Source organism: Thunnus albacares, chromosome 13 (assembly GCF_914725855.1).
Source record: "Thunnus albacares chromosome 13, fThuAlb1.1, whole genome shotgun sequence".
Taxonomy (NCBI): domain Eukaryota; kingdom Metazoa; phylum Chordata; class Actinopteri; order Scombriformes; family Scombridae; genus Thunnus; species Thunnus albacares.
This window is the reverse complement of record NC_058118.1, coordinates 16860441-16884589: the sequence shown is the minus strand read 5'-3', so window position 1 is coordinate 16884589 and position 24149 is coordinate 16860441. Positions and strand designations below refer to the sequence as shown.

Genomic DNA, 24149 nt, shown 5'->3' with positions numbered 1-24149 from the left:
CATGCTATCGTCCAAGGAAATTGTCTTTTTTAAATCATATTTGTTATTTTCAATAGCTGGTACCATAATTCGGAATGTGAAGCTCCTCCTCCCCCTGCTGCGCTGTGGCACTAATCACCCTCCATACCGGGCTGCTTTGTTGTGAATACAGCGGTGCCACCGTACTGCACGTACCATCAGAAGGTTATGAGGAGGTTATCTCGACTGTGACTGCAGCAGGATTCGTCCACACCAAGAAAAACGTCAGCCAGCGCTGCATCAGTGAAGCAGCTCACCTGAGAGCATCAGAGAGCGAGTAAACGTGTCGTTTTGCAGACTGGACGCTGTGCACGCGTCTGTTGTATGCTTCATTTCTGCTGCAGCAAGGACAGAGATAACCAGGGCGATATCAGGATCCATGAGAGACGTTTCGAGCAGGATACCGCTTCAGTAGCACGGTAGGCCACGGCCAGAGTGGTGGTTGCACAGTTACAGGAAGACACTCAGCACTACGGTGCAGAGATCTGCAGGCTTTATACGCGAAAACCAAAATGAATGAGAGAGAGTAGACGTCCTGCAAATAAGCATATAAGTGGATTACTTAAAAAACCTCTTGAATGTTTCAGAATAAGTAGTGCATGGTGTATTAGTGGTGTGATATCACAGTAAAAGAGAATATAATATTACTAATGAGCAAATATATATGCTTCATCTCTACATTCTACATTAATGATTTAATTGGGGACACTTCTGTAATGTAAACAGCTGTACTTCATCTACTAGCATCTGTGTGTGCAGGTTGTGACGGGATTCAGCCATGGATGCGGGGAGGCTGGAGCAGCAGGTGGCCAGTGTGGAGAGAGGCATCACCTTCCTGAAGCAGGAGCACCTGGCCTTGCTGACCGGTCTGAAGCTGGAGATCACACACCTGAAAAGGCGCTGTCATGGTCAGTCTACCTGTGACCTGCCGCTCTCCATCTCTTAATAATATTTCTCTTAACCACCTGACTGTCTGTCATGCTGTCTTATCCTTTCCCTGTCTGTCTGCTGTGCTTCTACTCCTCTTGTCTGCAGAGCTGAGCTGTGAGCTGGACTCCAGGTTTCCTTACAGAACCACAGCAGGTGAGACACCATAACTCCTTGCTGACAAGGAGGAAAGTGATATGTGAGAAATGCTGAAAGTTTTTATCATAATTATGGAGCAGAGTAGGACTGGAGATTCACAAGGACTTCAAATAGAAGCGGATACTGTGATGACCATTATTTCAGTCATTAGTCATCCAAGATGAACCGTTTGATACATTCCCATCAGTATAAACATGATTCATAATTATATTTAAAAATCCCCTCCAGACATGTTTTCAGTTGTATATAAAATACTCTACTTTGAATAATAATTGCATCTGGATGGTTTTTCCACAAAAAAATCCAGGAACTTAAATCATTTTAGCAATACAAGGTTTCATTTGAGCTTTTAACATAATAGTTACTATATTTATTTATGGTCCGATATGCCAGATCAGCACTAATTCTGACTTTATGAAGTGATCGAGTATTGGATGTGACATTTCTTTGTAAATGTCATCATGCAATTCACTGTTTCTGATATAATTTACATCAATTCAGTCACAGCTGGCATCCCTACCATTAAAGTAAGTAAAGTACTTTAAGTAAAGTAAACTTCAAGTAAAGTACATTAAAGTAAACCTTACATAAAAATGATCAAAATTGAGCTCCATGCAGTTGCTTTTATTTCCTCAGTTTGATGTTTGAACTTCACTGTGCAGAAAGATGTATGTGCAGAGTTTGACACTAGAAGACTGTTTTCACCTTCATCTGAGTCTAGGGAAAAGAGTTTATGGGTGAACCTACGAGCATGATTTGTGAAATCACAACTATTTTGGAGCCGATCGTGGTCCAGTATGAAACTTAAACATGTGTGATGTGGAAACTTGAATCATTCAGTGCACAAACACTGAGAATAGACTTAACAGTGAAGTAGGAGACATCTTGTGTCCAGCAGTTGAACTTGATGAAAAAATATATGCATATTCAAAGATTATGGATTTTTAATCAGGGAGAAGATGTAATTTTAAGGATTTTCATGAGATATTTGTGTTGGAAAAAAAACATATCAGACACATAATATTATTCCAAGCAGAGTATTTTTAAGTCTTAAAACATGTCTGGAAGGGATCTTTAAATTTGAGAAAAGAGATTCTGTAGTTGTGTGTAACAGGACAAAACATGGTGACAATATCGTCTGTGTTTGCTGTAAGACAGATAGATTTGTGATTTAGTATCTTTACCCTCTTGCAGTATGTGAAAATGCAACAACATACAATGAAAAGTCAGATGATAACGCAACTCAAAGCAGCACAGCAGCAGTATAACATTGCACATTTATTTGGTACTGCATATTTTTGTTCTGACTTGCATGTATTGCAAGCTGCGTTGTTTCATCCATGTCTGTCAAGTGCTTTAGTCCAGCAAGTCCTTGATAAAAGCAAAAAAGATTGCTATAAATGAAGCCTTCATTTTAGAAGTTACATTAAGTCACTAACATTTACATTTACAGAATGAGCTTTGAATCATAGAAAAGTTAAATTGCTGTATATATGTGTATTATTATTTATTTATCCGGACAGTAATAAAGCAAATGGTGGAGCACAGAAACGCACCGTGAAAAGAAAAATGTAAGAAATGTAATATGAGCAGGACTGATCCAGAACATGAAATGAAAGAGACATGAAGCAGAGAGAAAAACAGACAAGTATGAAACCCTGAGGAGGAATACAGTGACCTCCTTATCACCTACAGTATTTTCTTATAGGCAGGAGTATCCATAGAAACTAAATGTGTATGTGCATTTATACTCTTGTCCATACTGTGTTTCTTTGTGTGTGTCTCAGAAGAGGAAGCAGAGCTGGCAGCACGTTGTGAGGCTGCAGAGCGTCTCCTGCAGGACCAGCAGTGCATGATGGTCGCAGCGCGTGGGGAGCTGCGTGCCGGCCGTGCACGAGCATCAGCACTTGGCAGGAGCCTCAGGGAAGAGGAGCGACACTTCCTGGAGGAGCTGAAACGCCGCAGCCACAAGATCACGCTGCTGAGTCGTGAGCTGCAACGCCAAAACCTCACCACCTCGACCCTCTGCCACGAGCTCCACACCGCACGCTTGAAACTGTTCAAACAACGGCAGAGCACAGACTGCACTGCAGAGAGGAAGGAGGAAGACAGCGGAAAGGAGGAAGAAGGAGGAGAGGAAGAGGAAGAGGAGGAGGAGGAGGATGAAGATGAGGACGACGAAGACGAGGAAGGCGAAAGCTCTGACTGGCTTCTGTCTCCGCCTCCTCCAGCCTCTCCCAGCCAACCGGATGTGAGACTCAGGAGGCGTGTCAGCGTGAGGGAGGAGAGAGTCAGAGCTTGCGTCCCGCAGGAGAGAGTGACATCACCGCAGAGGCCACACCCCATGCCTGACCCCGCCCTCTTCTTGGTGCCACTCAGGTACCGCCTCCTTCGCTGGAACCGGCCAATCAGAACGCAGGATGCAGGAGAGGGGACGATGGACGAGTGGGAGGATATAGAGGACAGCAGGGTGCACAGGAGGGTGGACATGGGAGCAGGAGAAGGAGAAACCGCTCTGTGACGGAGGCGGAGAGGCGACGTTGTCTTCCAGCAGTCGACACCTGATGCAGTTATTCTAGAAAAAAGTCGAGATGAGAGAGATGTAACCTCGTGATTGTCTGTAGATTTCAGGAAGTGAGTTTGATATTTAGACATAGTTGCACAAGAGCGTGTGATGTTAACCTCAAAGCTACACATAGACGTATTGATTGAATTTGTCACATTTATGGTACAACATGTACTTAGAAAATGTGAAGAAATGAGAGAGTGAATAAGGGGAGCTGTTTCATATGGATGCCTTTTGATTTTAACACTGTCGATCACGGCTTTTGCCTGTAATTAGTAGCCTTGCCTCTGGGTCTGTGAACACCGTTCAAAGTGGCAACCTGCTTTTTTCACTGCACCAGCTGTATTCCAGGTTCAGAGAGTCACTATATAGAAGGCTTAGGGACATTTTGTATGATTTGCACTTTATTAAATTCATGCAATGTGCCTAATAATGGCAAAACAGTATTTCTGATGTCATGTTGTCTGTTTTCAATGCCTAAAAAAATGCATGATGGGCCTTTTTCACAGCAGATGTTTTGACTTGTCGCAGAAGGAAAAGCCCAGGTGTTACTAATAACATTAAGGTCACAGTGAGTCAGTGTGCACAAAGATATCAGAACCCTGAAACTGAAGCAACTTAATGGAGTTTAGCCATCATTAATTTTATTATTGACACCTGTGCTTTTCCTGCTGTAACATGTCAAAATGTCTGCTGTGAAAAAGGCCTTTTTGTTATTGCCACATGGCTGCTACAAAGACATAACAACCAGTGGCTCTCAACTAGTGTTGCATCATAACCTAAATTTGTATGTTTCTGCAATTATTTCTCAAATTGTACTGAGCTGAAACATTTTATTGATGAGTCAGTCGACTATTTTGATCCTTTTTAAGCCATTATTTCAGCCAAAACACTTGACATTCTCTGGTTTCAGCCTCTTAAATGTGAAGATTTGCTGCTTTCCCGTTTTATATCACATCACTGTAAAGCGAATATATTTGGCAAAACCCACATATATTCAGTGTTGGTTGAACAAAACATGACGTTTGCAAACTTACTTTTGTCTTGTGTTTTAGGGATTTTTCACTATTTTCTGACATTTTGATTTGATTTAATTTTCATTCATCAAGACAATAATCAGCCCTAAATTTGTGTATAACATAAACATTCACCAGTATTAAATGTTAGCATAACCCTGCTAGAGTGGGTCACAGCCCACTTCTGGATCTGGAACAATTTTCGAGGCTACAACAGTGTGCTGTCTATAAGTGTTCATGTCCAATCTGAGCACTGGGTGGCAGTACAACCAAAGGTTGACTGGGATTAAAATATGGACAGATCTGTGTTCATTGCTTAAGGTGCCAAAGTAATAAAAACTAAAATTCTACACATGGAGACTTTAAAGTATCATTCATGTATTTATATACTACGTGGATGAAGTGACTATGAAAGAAATGATTTGCCAGCTTCCAGTTCAGATAGGGAGAAATTTAGATTGTTTTTCACTGTTTTTCACTGTAGCATATTAATACTTGCATTGTCATACAGTAACAAATACCTGGAGGGGTTCAGAGGAGGCAACGAGGAAGATTGTGATGACTCACAGTCATACTGTCCATCTGCATTGTAATATGGATTTATTTGCAACAAGCCATAGTTCTACCTCTGAATGATGCAGACATCTGTGCTGGTGAATGCACAGTCAGGAGCTAAAGCTGCACTGCTTTAGCTGTGGTGAAAAACAGGCATTATGAGTTAATTTAAAAAAAAACTGGAAAATATATTTATGAACTGAGGGGAAAAAAAGAAAATTGAAATATCCTTTTAAACATATCTTTTTATCTTCCAAATGTTTTTTTTGTTTGTTTTTTATAACAGAAAAATGACACAATGGCATGAAATTGCAATAGATTTACAAAAGATCAATAACAATGACACATAAGGAAAAGAAAAAATACAAACAATTAAACAAAAATGGTTATAAATATCTTTTTTGTATATAATTATCCTTTTTTAAACATTTCTGTAACATTTTTCAAATCTATTTGTGGACCTTTTTATTCCAGCACTGACTGAAAACTACTGACACTTACAAACTACCAAATAGTAGTTGTAGATGGAGATGTGGTTGTCATGGCAGTGAGCACACTTGTCTCCTAGCAAACGTCCCATTCTAGAACGTTCCCACAGTTGTCGTGGAGACTGTGCCCAGAATGTTAATGTATCTCTGCAGTGCTGCCATGGCAACCAGCGAGTTGCATTCCAGCTCATGCCTAAAAGTGTGTGAAGAGAGCGGAGAGGGAACACAGGAGGGGTTTCCAGCACTGCCAAGCTTGGGAGGGGATGTGCGGTGTCATTCATTGTGTAGTTTTCACTCACTGGGGGCAAAATTTGAGGAGGTGCCAGCCCTCCTGTTGGCGCTATTAATACACCTCCTGCATGTGCTCACATTCAAGGTTGATAGAGAGTGCATAAACCGGTCTGAATACAGGAAGTTACATCACAAAACGGCAGAGAGGTTGCCCTCTTCTGGACTTGGATGGGTACTATGTGTGTGTGTGTGTGTGCATGTGTGTGTGAATAGAAGGCCGACAGGCTCCCTCACAGCTCCTCTCCACCCATGAAGGGCAGACACACACACACACATGCACTGACACACAGTTTGTGTAATGTGGTTTGCAGCAAGGACAGGGGAGTCTCCTGCTCTGGAGGAAAGTCTGGGATACTCAGGACTCTGTTTTCAGCAGGATGAAGAGCAGGGGAGCCTGGAGAAGATGACATCTCTCTCTAAACACTGGCTGGTAGGGCCCAGAGATTGATTACATGAATGTGCTATTGATGCCTTTTTGTTCTTCTGTTGTTTGCGATACATGCAGCGGTTTTCTGCTACACTTGAGCCTGAATAAGGTGTTCCTTATATATAAACTAGGACTGAAGACATTAGACCTGTGTATATTTTGGATATTCTGCAGTTTTGATGTGGGCACTTTAATATAGGTGGTCTTCAAAGCCAAACAACTGTCACTTTGAGGCATTTTTTACTTAAAATTGTACTCAGTGTGACCTTCAATCTGTGTTCCAGGATTTCCACATATTCAGCATCATTCCAGAGTTCATCTGATGAGATTTAGCTCCAGTCCTCTCTTCTGTAAGGTGACACCACTGCAGGAACAGTTCATAATCTTCCTGTCATCAGCTGTTGTCTAAGGCTCTTAGCTTACTCACATGCATGCATTCACACATGCCACATAAACAGACACACACATGTGACAGTGACAAAGCCTTTCTCGGGTTACACTCAGCAGTTCAATTCAAACTTATTATGCATTTGAGATTCAAAGAGCAACTTAACATCAGGGTGAAACACACAGAGTTTTACTGCCCCTCTCTTCACCTGTAACCACACCCAGCAATGATGTCATGGTGTATTGACCACACCCTGGAGTACACTTCTACATCACAGCTGAGAAGTTAAACCACTGAAGGTCAGCAAAACATTATTTTCAGCAGCTGTTAGAGGAAAACTAAACTTTATTACAGGTTTTTTTATTTTTTCATAGGTTTTATGTGTCAGTTATTCTAAAAATGCAGCATCACTGCTAAAAATTTGTCAATGGGGTCAGACGATCAGTTGTAAACAATTCATTTGGAAAAGAAAAGGTAAATTGCAACTGTCTGTTCTCCGTTACCACAGTTTACAGACCAGCCTCCTGTCTCAATATTAACCTGCATCATCTCCATATAAAGTAGTAGCTAATTTGGCAAAACTATTGGTGTGTTTACAGGCCATGTGATAGACTTACCACTTGTGTTTGTTGCCCTGTTGGATCTATTTCTAGCATTATTTTGGTAAATACATTATAACCAATAGAACCATTAGCAACAAAACAAAACTAAAGTTGTAATAAAGTCTTGTTTTTCCTTTAAGTTTCTTTTTAATAGCTTATTGTCACTGAACTTGTGTAAACACTGTGGTCTTTTCTCCCTTAGGCCACCTGCACAGTTGTATTACTGCCTTGTTTACAGAGGCATCATGGGAAACGTGGTCCAGTGCTGTCAAACACTGTCAGACTACTTTAAGTGTAAGGATGCACCGGTCCGCAGTGAGGCTGAAAGATCTCCTCTGCTATCCAGCGAAGGGAGTGAATGTGACTCCTCGACCCTGCCAGACAACCCGGAGGACGATATGTTAACCGTCTCCACCGGTGTGACAAACCCCGCCCTCGAACCAGAACACTTCCTGTTCCCTGACATCATCCTAAGCAGCAACCTCGGAGGGGACGTGGCTCTGGTGGAGCCAATGGTGTGTCTGCTGGTGTCCGAGGAGGAGGAAGGAGGTGGTGGCGAGGGAGTGAGGGTGGGTGAAGGACAAGAGAGGAGCAACAGAGGGAGAAACAGGGGCTACTCTGAGGTTGAGACGCAAACCGAAGTGGAGACGCAGATTGGAATGGGGGTACAGACGCAGACAGAGTCCCAGGCAGAAGTTCAGACGCAAACAGAAATGCTGATGTGCAGAAATGAGACTGTGGAGAAAGAAGTAAACACACTAATAAATACTGGCGTTGCAAAAGAGATGGTTGTGGATATTTGGGAAGGTGATGGAATACTGAAACAGGTGGATGTGCTCTTGGAGGCAACAACATCACATGAGATACACTCAGATAATCAAATCACCACCAAAGTTTCTGAAGAAGTAGAAGTTTTTGAAGAGCTGGAGGTGCCAGGAAAGATGGAAATACAGACAGAGAGAAACACATTGGTGTATACTGGAGTAAAAGAGGAGGGAAACGCTGATGAAAAGCAGAAAACAACGCAAGAGAATGTCTTTAAGTTGCAGCAGAATACTGTTGCAGCCCAGGAAAATACAGACTTTGCCTACATTGAGCACTGCAATTTGCAGGCACAGGTCAAGGAAAAAGAACAAAACATTGAATCAGAGCATGAATCAGTGACGCTGACTGAACACAATGTAAACAACATGGATGAGAACATTGCTGCAGCGGAGAAAAACACCATCAACAACACTGACATTGTGGACAATCTTGGCCCTGCTGTAGACCTGAAACAACAGAGCATTCAGACTAATGAACAGATGGGACAAGAGACTGTGGTGACCAACCAGAATGTAAATAAAAAGGACAATATCCACAAAAAAACAAAATTGAACCTGTCAGAAGATCAGTCCGTTGACAGTCCAGATCAGATTCAGTGTGAGGAAAACTTGCACCCAGCAAAGAGGGAAGAGGACCACGACACGCCTGCCCTGCAGCATGTTTTGGAGCAGGACAAAGCTCTGCAGGTGGAGGAGGAAGGGCCTGAGATGAAGAATGTGACATTGTTTTTAGTTGACAGGCTGTTTCTGGCAGCACCGCATGTCAAAGGTGTGTGTTTGTCTGATATGTTTTTTTGTGCTTTCAGCTGCAGCCTGTATCATCATACATCCTGCTTTCATCCTCACACCCTTATTTTGTATCTTCTGCACTGTTGTCAGCAGTGCCTCCAAGTCAAACTGAAGAAAGCCCTGAGAACGATCGCCCAGAGCAGTCTGATGTTGATAAAAGGGAGCAACTTAGCATCCGTGACATAGTTGATCTCCAAGAAACGGGCTTCCCTGTCAGAATCCAACCTCCTGGAACAGAAAGTTTCGAGCTTCAGGTCCTGCTTGACATGATTATTAAATGTTTTTACATACGATTATTAAAGACACATCACTTTATCTTTATGTCTTTCTAATTCACTCCAGTCCAACTCTCTGTCTGTTTTCTCCTCTTAGGTATCAGGCCAGATGTTGGTGGCGGAGCTGCAGCAGGTGCTGATGGATCATGAGCTAACCTGCCACCGCACATGCTTCTCCCTCCAGCTGGGAGGCGCCGTGCTTGACAGCCTCACCGAGTTACGCTCCATCCAGGGTATCCAGGATGGAGGGCTGATCAAGGTGGTGGAGGGTAACTGTCTCTTTCTTTTTTACATTCTTTATAAGAAGTCTGTCTGTGATAATTAACAGTTCACTTTGGAGTGCAACAATGTCGGCCTCTGGCTCCTGTCCAGTTTGATTAGAGCTCACATCAAGGACTTCACATGGACCAGTAAACACCTTCTCACAAGAAAACCCTTTTTACATGTCATCCAAACTGGTATTAACTTCTGCAGGTGTCAGACACATGCTCAGTCTTTGTGTCTGCAAACATGATGAAAATGGCCCAAAACTTAACTTCATCCAGGAAGGTTTACAACATTATCTCTGACTCCACAAAGACCAACCACTGAGTTATTTTTCAAATTGAATCTATATTCAACTATAAATTATGTGCATCACTCACTTTAAACCTGCACTATAAATGTACTTGCATCTGCATTTTGTGAAAAAAAAGCAATACTATGCATTGTTCATTTTAATATATTGATCTTCATAAACGTTATGTCTGCTTATGTTTACAAATGTGAAATCACCTGTTAAATGAGCAAAATATATTACTATTGCAGTGGAAAGCAAACACACTTTTAAAAAAGGTTATGCTTTAAAATGTATAGTTGATGAATAGTATCACTGTAGCACAATTGGATATAATATTATAGCTTGATACGTTTTTCTACACTTGAGACAATACTGAACTGCACTGTTTTGTTTTATATTGTCCAGACATGCACTGATTTGCAGTGATGGAAGATGTATTTAGATCCTTTATTTAAAAGTACCAATACAACAATGTAAAAATACTACATTACAAGTAAAAGTCCTGCATTCAAAATCCTAGTTAAAAGTACAGAAACATTATGAGCAGAATATACATATCGAAAGTAAAGCCCTGTGTTTTATACTATTATATTATTATTATATAATTATTATTATATTTTGTTATTAGATAGTTAATACTGATGCATCAATGCATACAAAAAGTAGAATTTTATTGCTGTAACTAGTCCAGGTGGAACTAGTTTCCACTACTTCTATAATCTGCTTTTTTGCTAAATATTTGATCATTTTTCCTTTGTCAAATAAATGTAGTGAAGTTAAAAAGTATAATATTTCTCTCTGAAATGTAGTAGAGTAGAAGAATAAAGTAGCAGAAAAAGTAAATATTCAAGTAAAGCACTTGAGTAAAAGTACTTTCTGTCTTTACTCCATTTTTGATTTGTTTCATGAAATGCGTCATGGCAACAAGAAAGTTTCCTATTCACCTTGTCCTTGTATAAGATTGAATTTAATACTTTATATGCTTATTTTCTGATCTTGCTACAGATTCTTACTCTGTGCGTGATGCTCGTCTTCATCTCAGACATGTCCGTGATCTTCTGAGGAGTCTTGACCCCACCGATGCGTACAATGGAATGAACGGCAGCTCTCTGTCTTACCTCACCTTCTACACGCGAGGAGAAAAGGGTGATGTTGTCCTCTCATACCTCCTCACATCCTCCTCACTTGTCTGTGCGTTCTGTCAGTAATCATTTGACTCTTTCACCTCCACATTCATCCATTCAGATAGTGAAAGTGTGACGAAGAGGCGAGCTTCTGAAAAGGAGTCTCTTGACTGCAGCCCTCCAGAATACGTCCTCCCTGGATGCAAGGAACGACTGCTTACTCCGCTGCAGCCATTCAGAGGTGACTGGAAGGTGAGAGACCAGCTTTGTACTGCAAATATGACTGGTTACATATAAAACATCTATAAAAACATGTCTTCATCTATAGTGAGTATTCTTGGGACTGCTTTTCTGTGTTGGGTAGCCGTTACAGTGCCTGCGGGTCCTGACCATGAGCAGTTGGAACCCTCCTCCAGGAAACAGGAAGATGCATGGGGACTTAATGTACCTCAATGTCCTGACTATGGAAGACAGAGAACTCAACATTACATCCTCTACACGTGGTTTCTACCTCAACCAGTGAGTTTTAAACTGTTCAGCCATTTGAGAGTGTTCTAAACTATGAACTCAGCCTCAAAAATATTGTATTTCTGCCTCTTTAAGTTCCACAAGAAAGACCCAGAGAGCAGTAAACTGAGAGACCCAAGAGGAGTGGGCATTGTTATAATGATTATGTAAAATGTGTGCTTTCCTCTGACTGCTCCAGGTCAACTAGCTTCAACTTCAATCCTAAACCTGCAGTTCCCAAAATCCTTTGCCACTCTCTAGTTGAGCTGTTAAGTCAGGTCAGCCCTGCCTTCAGGAAAAACTTCAACGCCCTGCAGAAGAAGAGGTGAGAAAACCTCACGAACCCAATGTATGGTTACAATTTGTTGAAAACTGAGAACACCAGTATAATTTCTATAATTTACATGAGTGTTGATAATGGTAGAAATAACATGAAACTGATCCTTATTGACACTTTCATCCCAATAAAACATAAATCTTTTCACCCTATTTTCTGTCTCTTGCTGTGAATCAGAGTCCAGCAGCATCCTTATGAGCGGATTGCAGCACCTTTCCAGGTGTTCACCTGGATCGCCCCTCATGGAGACCATACCCTCGACTGTGTCAGAGCAGAGGAGACACACACCAGTCGCATGGGCCAGGACGAGCAAACAGCCGGGCAGGTTGCTGACACAAAACTAATTTTGGAAATGCAGACAAATATAACGTTTCAATGCAGTGCAGGATTTTTGCTGTGTGCATGTAGGAACATACACACAAACCCAGAGATTTCATGGTGCTGATGCTGATTTTTAGTTTGTGTGTTATGAGCACAGAGTCGGGAGTGGAATGAGGAGCTGCAGGGATGCAGGGAACTCCCCAGAAACTCTCTTCAAGAGCGTCTGCACAGAGAGAGGAGTGTATTCAAGGTGAGACCACATCTTTCCAATCCTCTCTCTGACTGGTGAACAAAGAAGCATCAGTTGAATACTTGAAGCAGTATCCAGGAGTACAGGATGGACAAGATGAAGAACTTAACCTCCCTTGTCCTATACTTCATCTGTTCTGTGAAGTCATTCCTTCCTTTTGCTGCTTTGCAATTAGATTGTGCTTCTTTACTGACAAGGCAAACCGTGTTAACTAAGATATTCATCCCTCCATCTAGACCAACAGTGACTTTGTTGCCGCTGCGACACGAGGTGCTGTAGCAGTTATCGACGGTAATGTCATGCCTTTAAACCCAGGGGAGGCGCCTCATATGCAGATGTTCATCTGGAACAACCTCTTCTTCAGCCTGGGGTTTGACATTTCTGAGCACTACCGCCCACTAGGGGGCAACACTGCAGCTCATGCTGCTGCCATCTGTGACCTCAGAGGAGCTCAGGTAGGTAATTAAGTGATGAGTCCAGTCTCACAAACTCTGAGAGTAAAACCTCTGCAAGTGGTGGTTTCGTGGATAGATTATTTTACTTTCACTTTTAAAACATATATCTAATCTAATCCTATGCCACACAATCAGAAATTAGCAGGAATGCTTGTATGTTCTTGCCATCAAATGACAAATATTTATAAACTACAGGCATACACATCTGTGGACATAGAGGGGCTCCACACACTTGGGACAGCTGTGGTGGATTATCGTGGTATCCGTGTCATCGCTCAGACGATCGTTCCTGGGATACTCGAGAAAAATCAGGAGCAGAGTGTCGTCTACGGCTCTAATGACTATGGAAAAACTGTTTTTACACACCCCAGGTACACTCACACAAAATAATTAAGTCTTAAACTTTAGATATTTAGATCTTATTCAAGTAAATGTTCAAACGTGTAATCTTGCAGGCTGAGGCAACTCTATGTCTATTTAATTGTCTCAACATTATTAAAGCAGAAGTGTGTTTTTCTGCAGGTTTCTGGAGCTTCTTGATAAAACCAGTAAACCACTGAGAATCCAGCGTCACCAGGTGCTCGACCACAACAACAGCTCAGTGGAGCTTTGCTCTGGCATCGAGACCAAAGGCATCCTGGGTAATGACGGACGAGCCTACATCTTGGACCTTCTCAGGACCTTCCCCCCAGACCTTAACTTCCAGTTCTCAGAAACGGAGGAGATGAGAGAGGAAGTGCCGAAGGAATGTCAGAGCTTTGGTTACCCACGGCGACACCATCACAGCCTGGCCAGCCTGAGACCGGAGCTGGTGGAGGCCTTCGTCCAACACAGGTGAGACAGAGGACATGTTGAGCCCTTTGATGTATGAACTGAGCTTTGTAAATAAAGTTTCCCATTCCTGATACTTTATGTTTTCTGTTGCAGGTATGAAGTTTATGTCAAGATGGTGTCGCATGGGCTCAGCCAGCTGGAGGAACGTCCTGAGGGGCAGCAGACAGAGAGAGATCCAGCAGAGATGATTCAGGATGAAGTCAACAAGCCGAGAATTGGAGATACAGCTGCAGATGGAGCTGACATGGGTGAATAAGACCAGCTAAATAAAGTGAAATTATAAAATGTAATGTAGGGTTGCAACTAATCATTATTTTCATTATCGATTAATCCATCGATTATTTTCTTGAATAATTTAGCTATTGGTCCATAAAATATCAGAAAATGGTGAAAAATGTCAAGCGCTGTTTCCCAAGGCTCAAGACGTCCCATCAAACAATCCATAACCCAAAAATACTCTTTTTACCGTCACAGCAGATGAAAGAAACCAGAAAATATTCACATTTGAGAAGCTTGAATCAGAGAATTTGGACATGTTTAAAAAAATGACTCCAAACTAACAATCGATTATCAAAATCATTGACAATCAATTTAATAGTTGGATCCTAATCAATTAATCAACTAATCGTTGCAGCTCTAATATATTGGTAAACCGGGTGTAAAGAGGCTGAGGAGCATAGAGGGAGAAGCTACAAAATTAACTGAATAAAGGACGTAGTAAGACATACAAATGCATTGAAATGTGTAGAACTGTGAGGTTGAAAGTTTATTCTTGAAGTTGTTAGTAGTTTAGTAGCTGCTCTAGAGCTTTTGATCATATCACATGATCTTCATCAGCGGATGGAGTTTGCTCATGAATTAGAGATGTTCAAATTTTCAGTTTTAATTAAGTTTCAATTTTAAGGACTTCTCATTCATGTTGGTTTAAAAGCTGAGGTTGAAAGTTTGTTGGACCTGGAAAAGGTTGATTTCAACACAGAGACATATCAGTCAAAAGTAATTTATTTAACTCAAAAAAATAATATACCAACTAACTGGTGGGGTGTGTAAGTTGGAGAAACATCAGTAGTGTTTGTAATGTATGGATGAGTGAAAATGTGGTGTAAAGAGTGTTGGATGGTGCAACAAACCAAACAAAAGAAGAAAGCTGAGGCCCCTGCAGTAGGCCCGGCTGAGAGAGAGAGACAGAGACTCCCAGAAGGCCGTCCTTTTATGCCTTCTGGGAAGCCCAACCCAGATGGGCAGGTACAAGGCAAACCTCCCAGCTCCACCTGCTAGCTGACTCCCAGTATCTGCAAAAAATGGGAGTAGAGTAAGGCACACAAATTAATTATTACTGAAACCTCAAAATATGCAAATATTAATTGTAAACTAATGAATGAGGCCAAAGATAGTTGTGAGGATTGTGATATTGTACTATTTCAATTAATGATTTATCGTTTTGTTGGTTTTTTAAACTTTTTTTTTTCCTTTTATAGAATTTCACAGCAGAAATGTGATCATGAAAGCTTGTGAGGCTGTCGGATCAGTGAGTGACTCTTGCTTTGACATCCGCTTCAATCCTGATGTTTGCTCTCCAGGTAAAGTATTAAGAGGATGTGTGTGTATGTGTGTATAAGGTATAAAAAAAAAAAAAGAGGACTAAGATTAAACCGTGTGTCTTCGCTGTAGGTGTTTGTTTCCCCTCTGAGAGTGCTGAGGAGGTTCAGAGTCAGAGACGGTTGTTATGGGACACGACTGCTTTTCTGCTCTCTAATCAGATTCCAGCTGTGGTGAGTCTTGAGTGGAACAATATTCAGATCTTTCATGTGCATGGAGATGATATTTATATTGTGTTTGTGTGTGTGTGTGTGTGTGTGTGTGGTAGCTGAGGGACTGTCTCGACCACATGGCGGTGCCGATGGATGGTGAGACCTTGACCTCAGTGCTACACCAGCGGGGTGTGAACGTGCGTTACCTGGGCAGCCTGCTGATGGAGCTGGACAGGCTGGAGGAAGGAGGGAGGCTCAGACACATACAGGTACTTGAGTCATCATTGCTTCCTTCCTCTTGCTGTGAGTTTAAATTTATTTGAGTTTAAATTGATAAGCTTTCCTCAACATCACTTGAATCATATTGAGTAAGATATTCATTAATGTGGCCTGACAGAAGTGGAAGCAACCGTGGCCTCCTCGTCGTCCATTAATTCCTGATAATGGACACCTTGTCGGGCATTATCCTTTACATTGGATCGTTAATGAATGATTGAACACAGGTGTAATCATATTTATTGAAATTTGATTATAATATATACATAACAAATTCTGACAGTGTGTTATGAAGTATTTATTAATTGTTTATACACACGTACAAATCATTCAGATTTTGTTCATAAATGTGTTCAAAACTCCTGAAGACATGTTGAACTTGAAGGTGGAAAAAACTCTGGATTTTCTCTCAGGGCTTTCAGCTGCATATAACAACTGCAGCTGTTATATGACATAATCAATCATTAATTGACTGTTTATACATTAGTTACAGATGTTTCACATGAGTTATAGTTGTTGTCAGATATATTAATAAACACTCAATATTTTATCTTAGCATTTTTAATAAAATAAAGTCATTATTCTCGTGTCTCGTGACATTATAAATATTGAGCGCACACTCATCAAGTGTGATTAACTGTATAACAACAAAACACTGACAGGACGCAGAACATCTGTTGGATGCAGGTCTAATTGCAGGGATTCAAACCTGTAACACTGCAATACAGGATGGTTTCTGTATCTAATTAAAGGCTTTCCTCCTTTAAGACCTTCAACACTCTTTGCTGATTGTAAGCAGGGAATCATTTTCACTGTGGTGATATGTAACTTGTGTCAATGTATAATTTATTAGTCTGGGAACGTATGACAGATGTGTCTTGACAATGGTTCAGGCTTAATGAGATGAACTGGATTAGATTTCACAGCCTGAAGTAATTACATCTGTTTCACAGTGATATAGTCCCAGACCTTTCCAACTGTTGGAAATTACCACTACTAGATCACAGAAAACCCAGTAACAGTGGTGGTTAGTTCAAGTACAGGTGGGAGAGATAAGAGATGGTAATTACTGAGAGCTCCGCAAATGTGTTAACCAAAATAAATACTCTTATAGACCAGTTAGATATTAACCTCTCCAGTAAACTGAACAAAAAATACTGTAGTGTTTAGAAATTTAAGGTGCTTCATCCTCCATCTAAATCATATACACTTATCCATTAAATCAATGTCAGGATCAAAGGTTTTACTACTTTTCTCTTGTCAAGGCCAAAGTTATCTCTAATCAGTGTCTTTTGTAACAGATCAAATGTCTTTTCACAGAGAATTTCTATGAGTGAAGTCATCATCAGAAGTGCAAAACACATCTTCAGGACCTATCTACAGGTGACGTACTCAAATAACATCCACAAGCAACATGTTAGAATATAACATTTTGCAACCTGGCTTTAATTTTCCTGTTTTTCTCTCAGGATGTGGAACCTGCAGCTTTCTCTGCTGCCGTCAGCCACTTCCTAAACTGCCTCCTGAGCTCCACCTCCTGTTTCCCCGACTCCTGCTCAGACGAGCTGCTCACTCGTCGCAGGAGCCGACGTCGACGTAGCCACGGGAGTCGAGTTTCCATGTTGACAGACACTGTGTGGGCTAAACTGACCGCCAGCGAGCTGTGGGGCAGGATCAGGACTGAGGCTGAAAATTATTATCACTACACAATTGACAGGTGTGTGTTTGTGTATGTGTCTGTGTGTGTGTGTGTGTGTGTGTGTGTGTGTGTGTGTGTGTGTGTGTGTTTGTGGCTGGATATTTGCAACAGGATTTTTCACTGTTACTGTCACTGTCTTTTTGTGTTCAGTGAAAGTATGGATGAGGTTATAGGGAAGTATGGCCTTCAGAGGATCTCCTTACTGAGAGAGATGGCAATCAAGACTGGCATCCAGGTCAGACATCGCCTCCATAACACATTTACCTATGAAATTAAATGAATCCCGTCTACATTAAAGCTGCACTAGATAAGAATTTTAGCTGAAACCACCTCTTTTATCAGTGAAAATGTGAAGCTGCAATTGATAAAAGTTTCTCATCCCCACTTTCTGTGATACCACTTAATTTGGCTCAAAGTGAGGAATAAGGACTAGAGACATAAAATGTTCTTCTTCACAGCAAGTTCTGTGCTGATCAGCTATGATTGAATCTGCTGCAAAAGTTGTTTTTTTCTCCGTTATTTTCACCCTGTCCAGCAACCAAGAGAAGATTTAGATATGAGATAATCTTCTGAAGCCACACCTGTCTGGTCAAGCTCAGAGAAAAAAATGTACGCTTAAATTTGACGCTTAATGAGGTCTGGCTATGTAAGATTAGTATGAGGACTGACATTATGCTTCAGGACTTTTAGGTGCTGGAATTCCTCAAACACGTAAAAATTAAATTAATCTCCAGCATCGACTTTTTTTGCCAAAGATCAAAGGTATCTAGTGCAGCTTTAAAACGCATTTCAAAATCTCCCTTTCACTCAAACTGTGTTTTCCCCTCTAACCTCTTCTTCCATTTGTCTGTATTTTAGGTGCAGTTGAGGGAATATGCATTTGAGTCTCGACACAGGCCAGCGTTTGGTGAGGAAGACGTCGTTAACATGTTTCCTGTGGTCAAACATCTCAAACCTACAGCAACAGATGCCACACGGCTTGTGCAAAATGCACAGGTGGCGGTACAGCAGGGTGAGAGACACGGACACAAACATTCACAACTGCATACTGTATATGCACTGTATGTTTACTGTATATATACTGTATGTTTACATTTAGAGTAGCACGGTGAGCTAGTCTGGGTGTTTAAAGTGACTGACCATTAACTGGTGTGTCTTTATGGAAAATGATCCGCTCTGCTGATGCACCACAGCTGTGATGATGTGAAATAATGTTTTCCTACAAGCGTCAATACACAGTAGAACCACATCATTATATTTTCAACATGGGAAGTCAAGTTAAGGATATGCTTGACATTCAATGGTTTAAACTCTAATGTTGCTAGGAAACTGACAACATAAATAGACATAACAATGTTCCCATTTCAAAATTAATGCAAGTTATTTGGTGGTTTTTATTATTATTTAAAATGTGACTTTGTTTTAAAAGTAACTACCCAGAAAAAGCCCCTTTGTTAGATGTTCAGAAGCATTCAGACACTTTTTACTTACAAAGGTCATTCAAGTGGACTCATTCTTGTGCACTCTGTAAACAAGCCTCCTCTTAAAGGCACCATAAGATTATATGAGCTGTTCATTAGGGCCACCATACCGGCATTACCCAATCTCTAATCAATACTGATCCTGGCTGAATTCAGTTTGGAGGTGAAGATTTGTCTACAGTGGCTCTGCAGCTTCCTCCCTGGATATCCATCTTCTGTCTTTCTACACGGCAACAGCATAAGTCATGTATCCAACACTGATTTCCACAGATTTTCACTTGTTAATGGGTGAAATTACTTCATTTGATGAGCAGATTCAGTACTCATCAGTATGTTTTATGTTTTCTTTAAGGCCTCCTCAAAGAGGGCTATGAACTGATTAGCCAGGCCCTGACTCTGTTCAGCAGCGTGTGTGGGGTCCTGCATGAGGATGTGTGCATGTGCCTGCGTCTCCTGGGACGGCTCAGCTACATCTTGGGGGAATATGCAGACGTAAATATGCATTACAATTCATTTTTATAACATTATTAGACATCATCACCCCACATCTCAAGTTTTAAGATATTAATGGAGTGGTAACATGCAGCCATTCAGTCTGAATATGATGATACAAACAGACAAAAAGCACATTTGTGTGCTTTCATAAAGTAATGTCTTTCTCATTAATCCATGTCTCACAGGCCCTCAGCCACCAGGAAAAGGCTGTCATGAGTAGTGAGAGAGTACAAGGTATAGACCACCCACAGACCATACAAGACTACGTGAGTTTCTTCACCTTTTCGTTGATCCAAAACATTTTAATCCTGTTTCTCTTTTACTTAGCTCAACTGATTTCTTTCTGTGATTCAGACTTTCCTGGCCCTGTACTGCTTTGCTGGAGGTCGGCAATCAACCTCCCTGCAGCTGCTGTATCGTGCTCGTTACCTCGCCCTGCTTGTGAGCGGAGAAGATCATCCACAGGTCGCTCTGCTGGATGTAAGTGAGTCATCACCTGCAAATGGTTTCTCTGCTGGAATTTTCTTTCTTTTATGTTATTAACAGTAAACATCTATTTAAATCTAATCAATTTTAGACATTAAAATGAGTTTATGTAAATTATTTGGTTAATTAAAAAGTCAAAATAATCCAAAACAAAGCATCACCAACATTTACTGGAACCCTATTATAGAAAATCATGAGGGAAGGAACAAATGAGGATTTTTTTTATTGGCAGAGCAGATAAAATGTTTTTATTGAACAAATGTATACAGAATACTTACACTGAATACAGAAGAAATATTAACATTATATATTTAACCTGTTAACCAATAGGCTTCTTTATCCCTCCCACCTTCCAGGTAAATCATCCAATGTACAAAAATCATGACAATCAACCATTTTCAAAACATAAGAAATTTACACCTTTAAGATTTTAAGAAGATTAAAATGTTTGATCACAGGACCTCAATAAAACTTGAGGAAATCATTGTAGATTAGGTACTGGGAAATGCAAATAGGCACAACTTGAAGCCTTTCCAGACCATCAGAAAACACTGAATACAAAAACCATGTGACAGTTACTTGACCCATCATTATATTTTCAAGATTTCTGTGTGTATGAAATCATGTGTTTAAGTCCCTGTTGTGCTCCCTTACATTAGAGTATGCTGGGTCTAGTGCTTCATGGACTGATGGAGTATGAGCTTTCCCTGAAGTTCCTACAGAATGCCTTCATTTTGACCTCAAAATACCACGGCGCCACATCCCTGAAGCATGCGCATAGGTGAGACAGTTTGTCATTACGTTCCTCTCTGGTCATGTATTCTTATATTCAGAAACAGGTTACACTTGCTGTGACCTTCATATGCATAAATTGCTACCTTCCTTTATTTCCATTTTCATCATCGTTACCTCTCTATGTATATCTTCTGTATAGTCATCATCTGCTCGCCACGGTGTACGAGAGTAAAGGAGAGTTTCGATCAGCTCTGCAACATGAGAAAGAGGCTTATTCAATATATAAGAGCCAGGTCAGCTCTAAAATGCAATGTTTGCTGATGGTTTATGCTATGCTATGTTTTAACTGAGAGTCTTCATTGCTGCACACATGCAGGTTGGTGAGAACCATGACAGTACGAAGGAAAGCTCAGAGTACCTGAGGAGCCTCACTCAGCAGGCTGTGATCCTTCAGAAAGCCATCAACCAAATCTACAGTAACACACCCAGTGCCTGTATTCCACCTCCAAAGGTTTGTACAGCTTTACAAACGCAAACACGCTATCACGTCAATGCTAGTGAACCCAAGTGCAGCACACAGAGAGACAGGAGGCAATTAATAAAGTTGCAAGGCAGTTTATTGCTGGGCAGGTAGCACGAAACTGGGGGCAGAGGTTTGGGCATGAAGCTGGGGCCTAATAGGGGCAGGGGAATGATGAGGGGAGCCAGGCAGAAAGCAGGGAGCCGAGCTGAACAGAGGAGAGAGACAGACGATGCAGGAGGACTGGAAACCGAGGCTGGAGTCAGGCTAAGGTTTTCTACAGGCACAGAGAAACAGGGTTTAGGCAAATGCTGGATCCTGACAGAACAGTAACCAGAACAAAGATAGACTGGAAGCGTGACTGACTGTGTGAACAGAGTCTATGATCTGACGAAGAGGTGGAGGCTGAACCAGATATTTATACAGGGCTAATCATGATGATTGACGGCTGGATGCCTGACTCTCACACACCAGTCGTCACTCCTGTAATTAAGCAAACATAGACACACAAGGAAGAGGAAAGGGAGAGAGTGACTAGGAGGAGGAGGAGGAGGAGGAGGCAGAAGTGGAGGACATGGACACACACATGCAAACATGCAAGAATGTAACTGCACTGTCTGTACAAAAATATACATTTCTGGTCATGTGATCGTTTATGTCATTTGTGTTTCTCTAGTTTTCCATACCAAGCCTTCCTAAAATCCTTCAGCAGCTCAACCTGACCTGTGGAATAATCCTCATTCCTCTCAGGTGAACACTGAACTCGCAGTTATGGCAGCAAAAATGATGATTATTCTGACAAAGGGTGAAGATAGGGTGATTTTATAAATAGCATCTTCAAAACATTAAAAATTTTTCATGAAACGATGATTTCTCACATATAGTCTTATGTCTTTCTCTCTAGTGCAAAAGAAATCGCAGACCTGAGGACTCAGCTGAAAGGGAAGGAAAAGTTTCAAGTGGAAGAGCTGGAAAATCAGTTATTGAAGCATAAAGACGTAATAACTTCAGACAACAGACAACAACAATGAACTATGGACTTGGAGGCACAGTTACAATAGAACATCTGTGTATTCAGTCAAACCTCTGAAAATGACTGCAGAGAACGACGAGAACAACGAGAACAACTCTGGGCAAACTGGGACTCCAGTTAACCTACTTTGGATAACAGCTATATAGTAACAGACAGGTGTAGTTGCCTACTTTTGGAAGAGGAGTTTGTTCTGCTGTTGACTATGAAGGACTGGATGTTGAAGAGATCCTCAGCCTTTTTTCTAGTCTACATTAACTAATGCAGACCTATCTGCTGTCATGAAACAGCTCTTGTTAAAATATGTGGGATCCAGGACTTGAATGAACTCTGCAGGCTGTAGCTTTGCTGGGAAACGTGTATGACTCTCCTCCTTTTGTCAGAAAAATGCATAAAAAATAAAATCAAAGATGATACTGCTAGATGAACGGACAAGCACATGATGTTTAGGCTGACTTCTAATGAGAAAAACAATATAGCAACAGTGTTACTAAAAGTCACAATTTCTTAGATTTTTAAATGATGTTGTCTTCTTGCAATCCCTCCTGCGTCCACTGGGTTTCACACTTGTGTCATGAACAGTTCTCTGAAGATGGTGGGTTATTTGTCTTTGCCCGAATATTGAAATAATCTCTGACTGTTTTGGATGTGTACCAGAAATCTGTTATAATTTAACCCAAATTGTTGTCATTAAAATCCAGGTGACTGTAGGGTAACAATAAGTATCTCAGCATTATATGTCTTAACTCTACAAGAACAAGTCTATTTGTCTCCAAGATAGAAATCAGAGCATCACACTTTGAACTGGTATAAAGTGACTTTTTTTTGGAGTTGATCCTGTAAGACTAAGTGAATTTTATACATTATCCCAAATGACTGCTATTTCAATGTGGCTTACAAGTGTTGATCCAAAAATGTACCCGTCTAGTAAATGTAAAATCATTTTGGGTTGTGTTATAGTTTCCTGGGAGTTGTTCCATTATTCAGCATCCATGAAGAAGCTGCATAATTAAAAGTCCCGAGGTGACATCATCACTTCAGTCTGTCGTTCTGCTGGTTATCTCCATGAGAAATGTGTTTACAATTAAAATTGTTCAAATGAAAACTTGACTGTACATATAATAATAAAGATTACACATGTAATTATCATTATTAATATTATTTAATTGTTTATTTAAGAAACTAAAATACAAAACCTCAGACATCTCAGCTTAACAATAAATTAAAATAGATAAATACAATAAGGGGAAATTGCTAATAAAAAATAAAAAAATAAACTACTGCAGACTTTATGTGATGCTTTTTCCACTTGCTTCAAACAATTATGATTGTGATTTTTTTTTAACAAGTAATGGACTTCAATGTATCTTTTTAATAAAATAATTCAAACAAAAACCTTAAGATTTAGAACATTTTGATTTATGTATGTGAAATCTGCCTAATAATAGGAAATATCTTTTGGAAGAGAGGAATTACAATCAAAGTAAGCAACAATGTCTTTATTTCTAGTTAGCTGTATACCGTAACCTGTAGGCTTATCCTCTAAATATTTCTCCAAATCTTTCCTAAACTTAACAGTTATAGAATAAACTCTCCTTCTGTAATCATCATCATCATCATCATCATCATCATCATCATCATCATCATCATCATAATTCTACACTTCCATCACTGTCAGTCAGGTCAGCAAAAAAGATAATTGGTGTTGACCTGCCCTCCATTCAGGACCTGTACACATCCAGAATCAGGAAACAGGCAGGGAAAATCACTGCAGACCCCTCACACCCTGGACATAATCTCCCTTCTGGGAGAACACGCTACAGATCACTGTTCACCAAAACAACCAGACACAGGAACAGTTTCTTCCCCTCTCTGTCACACTTATCAACAGCTAACTCAAACACTGTGCAATAGCCCTGGAACACTAAAATACCTACAAATTATAAATATTTATTTAGTTTAAA

At 40.7% G+C, this 24149-nt stretch overlaps 2 protein-coding genes across 4 annotated transcripts; both read left to right on the top strand.

The window, feature by feature from the left end:
* The first annotated feature begins 89 nt into the window (after window positions 1–89).
* On the top strand, window positions 90–4116 carry LOC122995425 (coiled-coil domain-containing protein 92-like). Of its 2 annotated transcripts, none has more exons than XM_044370652.1 (4): window positions 90–437; window positions 763–926; window positions 1054–1101; window positions 2892–4116. In XM_044370652.1, the coding sequence occupies exons 2-4, from the start codon at window positions 797–799 to the stop codon at window positions 3623–3625; spliced, it is 912 nt and encodes a 303-aa protein (XP_044226587.1). In that variant the 5' UTR covers window positions 90–437; window positions 763–796; the 3' UTR covers window positions 3626–4116. The 2 variants fall into 2 exon arrangements, with proteins under 2 accessions (XP_044226587.1, XP_044226586.1); XM_044370651.1 differs by having other exon boundaries at window positions 94–437; window positions 778–926.
* A 1818-nt stretch (window positions 4117–5934) lies between these two features.
* On the top strand, window positions 5935–23334 carry LOC122996194 (clustered mitochondria protein homolog). Of its 2 annotated transcripts, none has more exons than XM_044371791.1 (30): window positions 5935–6450; window positions 6732–6797; window positions 7640–9030; window positions 9144–9304; window positions 9423–9594; window positions 10890–11030; window positions 11130–11260; window positions 11373–11527; window positions 11715–11840; window positions 12030–12177; window positions 12331–12423; window positions 12660–12878; window positions 13074–13249; window positions 13401–13712; window positions 13806–13960; window positions 15191–15292; window positions 15384–15484; window positions 15580–15732; window positions 17060–17122; window positions 17209–17456; window positions 17589–17673; window positions 18297–18450; window positions 19272–19411; window positions 19600–19680; window positions 19769–19894; window positions 20560–20681; window positions 20835–20928; window positions 21012–21146; window positions 21832–21905; window positions 22060–23334. In XM_044371791.1, the coding sequence occupies exons 3-30, from the start codon at window positions 7683–7685 to the stop codon at window positions 22184–22186; spliced, it is 5142 nt and encodes a 1713-aa protein (XP_044227726.1). In that variant the 5' UTR covers window positions 5935–6450; window positions 6732–6797; window positions 7640–7682; the 3' UTR covers window positions 22187–23334. The 2 variants fall into 2 exon arrangements, with proteins under 2 accessions (XP_044227726.1, XP_044227725.1); XM_044371790.1 differs by having other exon boundaries at window positions 9141–9304.
* Window positions 23335–24149: the final 815 nt, after the last annotated feature.

Excerpts from the sequence above, each read along its gene's own strand:
- LOC122995425 (XM_044370652.1), top strand. The coding sequence starts at position 797 with ATGGATGCGGGGAGGCTGGAGCAGCAGGTGGCCAGTGTGGAGAGAGGC. Across the intron at positions 927-1,053 it reads CCTGAAAAGGCGCTGTCATG|AGCTGAGCTGTGAGCTGGAC; the intron begins GTCAGTCTACCT and ends TCTTGTCTGCAG. Across the intron at positions 1,102-2,891 it reads TCCTTACAGAACCACAGCAG|AAGAGGAAGCAGAGCTGGCA; the intron begins GTGAGACACCAT and ends TGTGTGTCTCAG.
- LOC122996194 (XM_044371790.1), top strand. The coding sequence starts at position 7,683 with ATGGGAAACGTGGTCCAGTGCTGTCAAACACTGTCAGACTACTTTAAG. Across the intron at positions 11,261-11,372 it reads CATTCAGAGGTGACTGGAAG|CCGTTACAGTGCCTGCGGGT; the intron begins GTGAGAGACCAG and ends TGTGTTGGGTAG. Across the intron at positions 20,682-20,834 it reads TCCCTGAAGCATGCGCATAG|TCATCATCTGCTCGCCACGG; the intron begins GTGAGACAGTTT and ends TCTTCTGTATAG.